The sequence below is a fragment of the Leptinotarsa decemlineata genome, unplaced genomic scaffold (assembly GCF_025532065.1).
Source record: "Leptinotarsa decemlineata unplaced genomic scaffold, Ldec_3_MD MMD2_P_RNA_scaffold_2, whole genome shotgun sequence".
Lineage (NCBI taxonomy): Eukaryota > Metazoa > Arthropoda > Insecta > Coleoptera > Chrysomelidae > Leptinotarsa > Leptinotarsa decemlineata.
Window position 1 is genome coordinate 1316848 of NW_027412529.1, and position 9987 is coordinate 1326834.

At 35.5% G+C, this 9987-nt stretch overlaps 1 protein-coding gene across 1 annotated transcript; it reads left to right on the top strand.

Annotated features, from left to right (window-relative positions):
* The first annotated feature begins 3731 nt into the window (after positions 1-3731).
* Positions 3732-8813, top strand: LOC111504660 (uncharacterized). The gene is made up of 3 exons (XM_074181043.1): positions 3732-4024; positions 4719-5081; positions 6365-8813. The coding sequence occupies exons 1-3, from the start codon at positions 3866-3868 to the stop codon at positions 7577-7579; spliced, it is 1737 nt and encodes a 578-aa protein (XP_074037144.1). The 5' UTR covers positions 3732-3865; the 3' UTR covers positions 7580-8813.
* Positions 8814-9987: the final 1174 nt, after the last annotated feature.

Below are 9987 nucleotides of genomic sequence, written 5' to 3' on the forward strand. Positions count from 1 at the left end.
GGCTATAAATACCTACCAATGGGGAATGTTCCTCAATTTGGATTATTACAGCAAATGCAAGTTTGAACAAAATAATGTAGAGTTTAATTCATGAGTTTTTCAAATTCATTTCGAAAAGTATTCAAATTGATGTTTCAAATGTTGGGTTTCAATTTTTAAAGGGATTTGTTTCTAATTCACATATTGGCAACAGCGCCTATATCAAGTTGAAATAATTTATGAGTACCTAGATATTCTACTTTAAAAAAAGGAAATTATCTTTATTAAGGCAAAATATAAATTATAGTTCAATACCACAAGCCACATAAACAACAGTTGTTTTGTTATTCATTTATATAGAGGAAGGTAGGTTAGGTGCACAAAATGTCATATGTCACATAATGTCTCGGAACATAAATTAGGAGCACTCATTCCCTCAATAAAGCGCATCTCCACAAAATTAAGATAGTTGATGACGATCGCTGCGAATGTGGGGAAATACAGACTCTCCTACACATATTCTTTGCCTGCCCTAATAATTCTCATAATATACAAATACTTCATGCCTCTCTTAGCATCCCTCCTTCAACCATTCAGCCTCTTACCTTCCACGATATATTTTTCAAACATATATCACCATCTAACATACAAACCATATCCAAATTCCTGATTGCATCCAATATAAAGCTGTAGTGATCAAGACAGAACTAATACTTGTGCGCATGCAGTGCTTCGCCAATCATGATCTGATCGTAGTGTCCATACACGTAACCGTAGTGCATCACCTCACATTATTGCTTACACTCTAGTGCAGGCGGACATTGCTTGTTAACTGACCTCAAGCTACAGTCGAACTTTGTTTTAGCGCAAAACCAGGTGGGGTTTGGGTCTAACTCATATCCACTTTAGTGTGGGCTTCACCTGTAGTAGCAACATGATCCTGGAACTCCTGGCTGGATAGCCCTGGCAGCTGAAGCCATTAATGGAAAAAGAAGAAGAAGAACTCGGAACATAAGTAAACAGAAGAGCACAACAGATTCATTGTCCTTTATTAGTTATAACCGATGTTGTCAAATCTTAATCTGTGGTTATTAGTTACAAAGATGTTACCAACCTAACACAATATACTAAATGAAAGGCAAAAATTCACTTACGTGGAACACTGTCTACCTCACTTATGACAATACATCAATGTCTACCAGTGAGGATGACAGTGTTTCATGTAAGTGAAATTTTTACCTTTCATTTAGTATATTGTGTCCCGTGGGTTGGGCTACCTATCGGGCGCGTCCCCAGGTGGCGGAAAGGGGACAGGGGACTGGGAGCCCTGTCCGGGAAGGCCTGTTCCCGGCCTTGCGGACGGGGTCGCCGGACTCCTGGTCAGTGGCAGAAATAAGTAGGGTGAGGGGAACTAAAACCCCACAAAAGCATTTGCGAAACATGCCACCGTGGACCAGCCTTCCCAAGCTAAGGTGTAAGGAGTCGTGTCGACAGCTAAATGGCCCCAGGGTGATATGCGGTTGGGGTAACGGGCGAAACTTCATTGTAATCAGCCTTCCTCTGGTAATGCGGGTCTCTGCCAGAGTGACCAACTGAATGAAACAAATACAAAAACAGACACTGAAAAAACCAATCCCGGGGCTGGACAGAAATGCTCACCCCAATCTATGGCGGTGGCTGGTGATGAACAGAAATGTCCACCCCAATCTACCGCTCAGAATGACGCTGGACATAGCAGATCACCTCGTGATGCAGCACAAAGGCGAAGGCGTAAGCGCATTTGCGGCGTCGAGGCCAAAAGGAGAAAGAGAACGATAGAGGTAGGAGTGGCAGCAACCATAAGTGCACCCTCCTCCTCCCGCAACGACAGTAATGTCGCTGCACCCCCCCAAAACCTTAACGAAGGTCGCCGTGAGACACCTCAAGGTTGCCAAAGAGAGTGTGTGTTCGGCGAGTATTCGCTTTCACCTGCCGATATAAAGGAGATGTCTCCTAGTGACCTGTCCGCCTTCCTGAAAAGGACAGAATGGACGATGACCTAGGAGGACAACTCCTAGGGAGGATGTACAATGGGTCACATGTGGCCAAAGTGCTGTGGGTTTACTCATCTTCCCTACACTACAGATACACATAGTATATTGTGTATAAGCCCTGTGAATTATATCTGATTTGATTCCATAACGAATGTTTGGAATACAAACTGAGTAGAGAAATGTATTTTTGTATAATTCAGTGTTCATATAAAAGTATTTGTTTCGAAAGAATTTTTTTCTTTCGTGTAATTCAATGTTTATATAAAGTAACTTGGTTCAGGAGAGCTTTTTTCCAGTTTGTGACTGAAAGTTACTTCTTTGCATAATCTACACATCTATGTATTGAGTTACTTCTTTTGAAATTGATTGTTTCCTTCCTTTCTTCGTAAGATTCCCACTTTTTTGTATCAACATGTAGAGCCAAAAACTTTCTTTCCCAAAAATTAGTCACTCCTAGAAATATAACCCTTTCAATTTCAATAATCCTTTTTCCTGAGAATAGTAAAGCGAACGTGTCACGAGAGGCAGTTACTAGTAGTAGGGACAAACATAAACCATTCAACGTTTGTTTGAAGGTGATTGACAATGTTTCATGATGAATTTCACTAGTTCGGACTTCCACTGTCTAATATATAAAATGATTTGAAATCCCCGAAACAACTGAAACAGAAGAAAAATAAAAAGCTGAAAATAACAATTATATTAAGCAAAAATAACCTGAAATAAAATACAAGTAAAATTAAACCGATTGAACAAAAATTGAAGAAATACAAATAAATATAAATAAAAAATAAGTTAAGAGATTCCAAGCCACGTTAATTCACGACGTTTCGATTGTTAGTATCTACAATCGTCTTCGGGTGATGACTGGACTGATTCCTCTGAGAGATGACTATTTAAGGGTCGTTCGGGTAGTTTCACTTATCCCCACTTTCCATTTTTCCGTTTACTGGTTCAGTGAGAGATGACCGTTTGGCGGGAGTTGGCCATTTTTCGCTTGATGATGGGTTTCCATATGTTGCGTATCTCTACGCTAGCTTGGCTGAATACGTTGTTGGACAGCATGTATGCGGCTTCCTTGATTTTCCTCCTAAACCAATGTTCCTCTCTGTGTATGATCTCAGCTTGGGACCACTCGATGTTGTGTCGATGGGTCCAAACATGGTCTGCTATTCCTGATTTGCTGGTTTCCCCTCGCTGGGTGTGTTTTTTGTGCTCGGCAATGCGAACATTTAATGGCCTCTTAGTTTCACCAACATAGGATTTCCCGCGCTCACAGGGTATTCGGTAAATGCAATTCTTGGAATCGTAGTCCGCGTTTGGTGGCCTGGTTTTCGTGAGGCTGCTACGGATAGTGTTACCAGATCTGAAGCAGGTTCTGATGTTGTACTTGGAACCAATTCTTCTTATCCTCTCCGATAATCCTGATGTAGGGAAGTGCAAACACTGGTTGTGACGGCATCTCTTCCATAATATCTGAAAACAGCTGACAGGACTTTGTTTTTGTTTTATCATCTGGCTTGGTTCTAATTTCCAATATGTCCAATAGACGTCGTATCTGGCCGATTAATATTCCAATGTGGAAGTGCCAGGATCTCAGAGGAACAGTTATTCCTCTGAGGAACATATGGTAACATATGGAAAATTTACTCAATTTGTGTTGGCAGCACTGTACACAATAGGAAGATTATGATTATTTCTCTTGTGTTGTGCCTTGTGCTAGTTGTTCTTGTGTATTATGAGAAGTTAGCGTTATTAGGTTAATATTATGACAAATTATTTCCATACGCGTTTACCACCAAAATCTGATTGCCTTTTATAAGGTAATGGTATAAAGTTAAATCGGTTTTAAAATGAATGGGTTGAAGGAAGAGGCCAAAGAAGAGACAATTATAACCTTAGAAGGTTTCCCACTCATTTGCCGAATTTGTTGTTTGAAGCGAAGCGATTTGAGACCCTTCGATGAGGAACACTACTTATTTGATCTATTCCGTGTCATTAGGAAAATTGCTGTAAGGATCTTTGAGTATATAGATTTACATTTGCCAATTGGTCTAAGACTTTCAACTTGATATAATCGTATCAGGGAAACAAAGGGGTGATTTTAACCCTATTTATCAATCCTACCCAAGAAATCTATTCCAAGTTGTTCTTTAAAATAGTTTGTCAAATTGCAAATGTGAAATTTACCTAAACTTAAATACGTTATGGATTTTTATTAGATATCGGTGAATTCCGTCACATATTTACATAAATGACAAAATCATTCTTCACAAGAGAAATTTTTGTGAGTCATTAATACTATCCATGTTCAGTTACTTTGATGCTATCTATAGGCCGCATTTAACTAAACGGTATCAGCACTCTAGTTGAAACCGATTCTGTCAAGCTTCGACGAAAGTCAGTCGAGTCTGGGACAAATTGCTGTCTCGGTTGAATCTGTCCTGTGCTGATAAGGGGAAATACTCCGAAACCGGTCTCTAGCTGATCACTTGTTCGTTAAAAAAAAGCTACTAAAATTTTCTGTGTGAGGAAACTTGCCCAAATGTCTGTCAGATGTAATACAATGTCAAGGTATTAGAAAGGAAAGCAAATGTTTGCCAGATCCTACAGTTTTTTATTCAAAATGTTATTTTTATTGACTTGTTTTATATCATATTATATCAGTATGAATCATCTGATATTGATTGAAACGAACTTCTTAAGGTGAACTCCACAAATTCTACGACGAATTTCCCGGAAAACATATGCAATGAATGCTTCGTGAAACTAGAAGACATATCACTGTTCGTTGATATCTCGAAGTATAATAACCACAGCACAGGAAAAAACTCTACAACGGTGAAAAAGGAAAACGAATGCTTTACAACCGTGAAAAAGGAAAACGAATGTAAAGACGTGGTGGAACCAACTCAAGAGGATGAAGTGAGGCCTACTGTTGAACACCAAGAGGATATATCTCTTCCTAAAATTGCAGCTTGCCGAATTTGTTTGTCTCCGAATGGTGTGACTATTTTTCAAAAGAAACCTCATATGGTGCAACTGTTCAAGGATCTAACGGACATTGATGTAAGTAAAAAAACACTTTGATTTCATTCAGATACAAACCGGAAGAAGGACGGTTGACTGTCACAAAGATACACAGTGACACTGTTGAAATTGGGTACATGTTTCGATTCGCACGTTAAAAGATAAGACCTTGTACAAGTTTTGATTTCGGGTGGTTTTTTTCAAATGTATATTTTTGAGTTAGACATGACTCCATCAACCTCTCCACCAACCCTCATATTTTCGCTGTGGTCAATTGTAGAATTATAGACCTATTCATTTCAACAATTAGCTGATCCAGTGTACCATTTGAAAAAAGATTTATACAGTGTGATCCAGAAATGTGTTTGCTATCATTCAGATAAATAATAGAAAGCAATGGACCTAACACACTACCCCAGGGTATGCCACTCTTAAACATAAGTTCATCTTACAATTACTTTCCAAATTTAGTTTTTTGTCTTCTGTTAAATGAGTAACTTTGAATTCAGTCAAAAACAATTCCAACAATGGAAATTATTTGGGATGTGTGGAGTTACTGAGTGAATTTGATTCATTTCTTGCTGCTCATTTAAAATTTTGGGAATCCTGGGAAAGGCAATATTTCATATTCATCAACGAATGTTTGTAATGAGTTTATTGATGTAACGGGAAAATAGGCCCTAAACAAATATACTTCAAGTTGAATTAGCATAACATTTTTCTTTTAGCGTTGACAGTACTTCCGATTTGTCACATGTTGTTATAATTCGATACATAAAAGGCCGCTATCCAGTTGATAGGTTTCTGAAATTTAAACCTGTCAAAAAGTATAAATCTGAGTGTTCACCTGAAACTATCTTGATTTTTTTTGAGAGTCATGATATTTCCATTCAAGATTGTAGAGGACAAAGCTACGACAATGCCTTGCAAGCAAAAGTCAAGGAGAAATTGGAATTTGCCACCTTTGTGGCAAATTCGATACTCAATGAAAATCCATAGCGTATTCAGTAACTATTCAAACACTCCCATTGCAAACTTTTGTTGCGGTTTTGTGAACTGTTCAGTGAAAATTTCACAATAAAGATCTTTAGTGTCTTTCGAAATTGGAGGGTTTCCAATTGGCATTTAGTGAAATATTACATATCTTTTGAGAAAAACCAATCATAAAATTCCATTGCTATGCTCTGATTTTGACCACATTTCAACCAAATTGAGTGTCCGAAGTCACAATTTGAAACAATCCCGAAAATAGCTAGTTATTCATTAATGTGAGCGATTCATCAGTTACCTGTACTTTTTCTACTTCATTTTGATCTTTCTAGGTAACACACATCAATTCACAGAATGGTGACAGAATATGTGACACATGCTCTGATAAACTAGAAGAAATATCATCGTTCATTGATCTATTACTGTTCAACAATGGCCTACTAGAAAATATCGTTTGTGAAAATAATGCTGTGGAAACTGAAAGCTACTTAGACTCGAGTAATGTGGATTTACCAACTTGTAATGATGTGAAATATGACATAGTCTCTGATGAGATATATTTGAAATTGGAGAAAGAACATAAGATCATTGATATCAAAGAAGATATCAATGGAATCAAAGATGAAGCTGCTTATGGTCGGAATCATCTCAGTAAAACAGAAGTTGATGCTGGTGCAATCCTTCCAGAAGAGTCGTTCCAGTGCCATTACTGCGAAATGAAATTTGCTCAAGAAAGTTATTTTCAACGCCATTTGCGCACTCATACAACTGACAAACCATTCGAATGTGAAGTGTGCAGAAAAAGTTTTGATACAGAACCGGTTATGAAAAGGCACATGTTAACTCACATGAAAAAAAAAACTTATGAATGTCATTATTGTGAAAAAAGTTTTACAAGAAAAAAGAATTTACAGGGCCATTTGCATATTCATACTGGAGATGGACCTTTTGAATGCAATGTTTGTCAAAAGAAATTCGGTCTGAAAGAAATTTTGAAACGGCATTTGGTACTTCATTCTGACAAAGGACAATTTCAGTGTCAACACTGTGATAAGAGATTCTTTTATGAAGATAATTTGAGAAAACATACATTGACTCACACAGGTGAAAAACCGTTTGAATGTAATGTGTGCGGAATTAAATTTAGACACAAACAGAGTATGAAAAACCATAAGTTGCTTCATACTCGTACAGGTGAAAAACCGTTTGAATGTAATGAGTGCGGAACTAAATTTACATTGAAACAGAGTATGAAATACCATATGTTGCTTCATACGGGGGAAAAGAAATTTAAATGTCAATACTGCCAAAAAAGTTTTTCAAGGCATTTTGCTTTAAAGACCCATTTGCATCGTCATACTGGAGATAAACCTTTTGAATGCAATGTTTGTCAAAAGAAATTCGGTATGAACGTATATTTGAAACGGCATTTGCTAATTCATTTTGATAAAAGACAATTTCAGTGTCATAACTGTGATAAGCGATTCTCTCAAAAAGTACATTTGAAAAGACATATATTGACTCGTACATGTGAAAAACCCGTTTGAATAGAATGTAATGTGTGCAAAGTTTTGCTCATAAACGATTACTAGATAAAGATTTCGATTAGAGAAATCGATTTTTAAACATCTTTTGATTGAGTATTTCTTGTATTGGCATAGATATTTGGATGACGTATTGGTATGTTTCACAGGTACTAAGAGACAATTACATGATATTTTTCATAGGGATATTAACAAAATTCATGAAAAATTAAATTCACTAATGAAGTAGAAGCAGTAACAATTAGTAGAATGAATAACAAATATGATTTTTCAACATGATAATAATAATAAGTTTCGCCAACTAAGTTAGCGTTTTTTTTTATTGATTTGGCCGTTACTTGATGAAGATCCGTAGTAATTCAAAAAACTACACCTCGCGATTTGATCTTCACAAACTTTATTTTGAAAAATATATCACATGTTTCGCTGGCACAGTAGCTTTTTCAAGTGATTTATACTTCAAGTTGTTCTTACATTAATATTTATTTACTACAGATAACCATAATTGAAACTACCTCAAAAAAAATTACCTAAACCTCTACCTAAGGTACCTTTTCAATTATGATTACCTGAAGCATTTTACCTCTCATCTAAATCAATAATAATAATAATAATTCTTTCTTGGTTTTTAAGAAAACAAGTTTAATAATGGTGATCTATTCAAATTCAGTTGGTCATTCATTAGAATGTTTGAATTTTCAAGTTTATTAATTTCCATTGCTTCCAAATGATTCAGTTTCAAACCTTTATTTTCTGTGTGCAAAGTTAGAATATGATTTTCTTCTAGAAGATAATTTGAATATGTTGAATTTGTTTTCTTATTCACATGGCTCGTATGATGTTTCTGGATCCGATTCCTAAATGTTCTGTCAGTTTGACCAATATATACCTTAGGGCACGTTCCACACTTTATATCACAGATTAGTCGATGTTCCTCTTTCAATAGAAAATTTCAATAAAGAACTTACTGGAGTTTTATCCCAACACCAAACCATTATTTTTCAACACCTCAACACGTCTTTTGATCACCAAATGATCATCTTCAAGACGAAGATTAAACTAAATTACATACAACATTGTCCTTATTTATACCATAGGTACCTCTACAAGGTACCCGCGTCTTAATTGCCTACAATTAAGTTAATTGTCTATAATTACAATATTTGCATTCAAAATACTTGTGTTCAATACTTGTGTGTTTATAAATTATTTATAAGAAAATAAATATTTCGAAAGATTCATTTTTCTTTTCTCTCTGTTTATCCTCATCTCTTTATCCATCCTAACGGTTTAAAACATATATAAGAACGGTTGAACATATATAGACCAATAGTAAATAAATATTTATATAGACAGAAAAAGGCTATAAATACCTACCAATGGGGAATGTTTATCGATTTGGGTCATTACAGCAAATGCAAGTTTGAACAAAATAAAGTTGAGTTTAATTCATGAGTTTTTCAAATTCATTTCGAAAAGAATTCAAATTGATGTTTTAAATGTTGGGTTTTAATTTTTAAAGGGATTTGTTTCTAACAATTCTAACAATGGTAGGAATACAAAACACTTTTAATTTTTTTTCGGATTCAATTAGTTTTCGAGATATAGCCTGTCAAAATTTGTATGCTGTCATATTTTACCTTTCTGAATAATGATGAAATACATTCTCATAATCAATAATACGTGGCCAAGTTTTTAGTTTTCACAATGGGGAATGTTCCTCCCGATGAAAATCAAGTAGTTTTCATAAAGGAGCTCTAAAACAACGCATTTTAAACTTATCATTTCAACCTTTTCCTTTAAAAAATTATTTGAATACTTAAAAAAGAGAAATGAAATAATGCATTCAACATTTAAAGGGATTCGTTTCTGTTTCACCATTTGGCAACATCGGTTATAGCTAATAAAGGACAATGAATCTGTTACCTGTATGAGACAAACAACAATGACATATTTCAGAGGCGTGCTGTTTACTTATGTTTCGAGACATTCTGTGACATATGCCATTTTGTGCACCTAACCTATCTTCCTCTATATAAACAAATAACAAAACAACTGTTGTTTATGTGGCTTGTGGAGGTGGTATTAAACTATAATTTATATTTTGCTTTAATTGTTGATTTATAACGATAATTTTCCTTTTTTAAAGTAGAATATCTAGGTACGTATAAATTATTTCAACTTGATATAGGCGCTGTTGCCAATATATGAATTAAAAACAAATCCCTTGAAAAATTAAAACCCAACATTTGAAACATCAATTTGAATAGTTTTCGAAGTGAATTTGAAAAACTCAACTTTATTTTGTTCAAACTTGCATTTGCTGTAATAACCCAAATTGAGGAACATTCCTCATTATAATTTTGTAAAGTCGCATGCCACTTTTCATCTGAACTAGATGTACTTGTTTC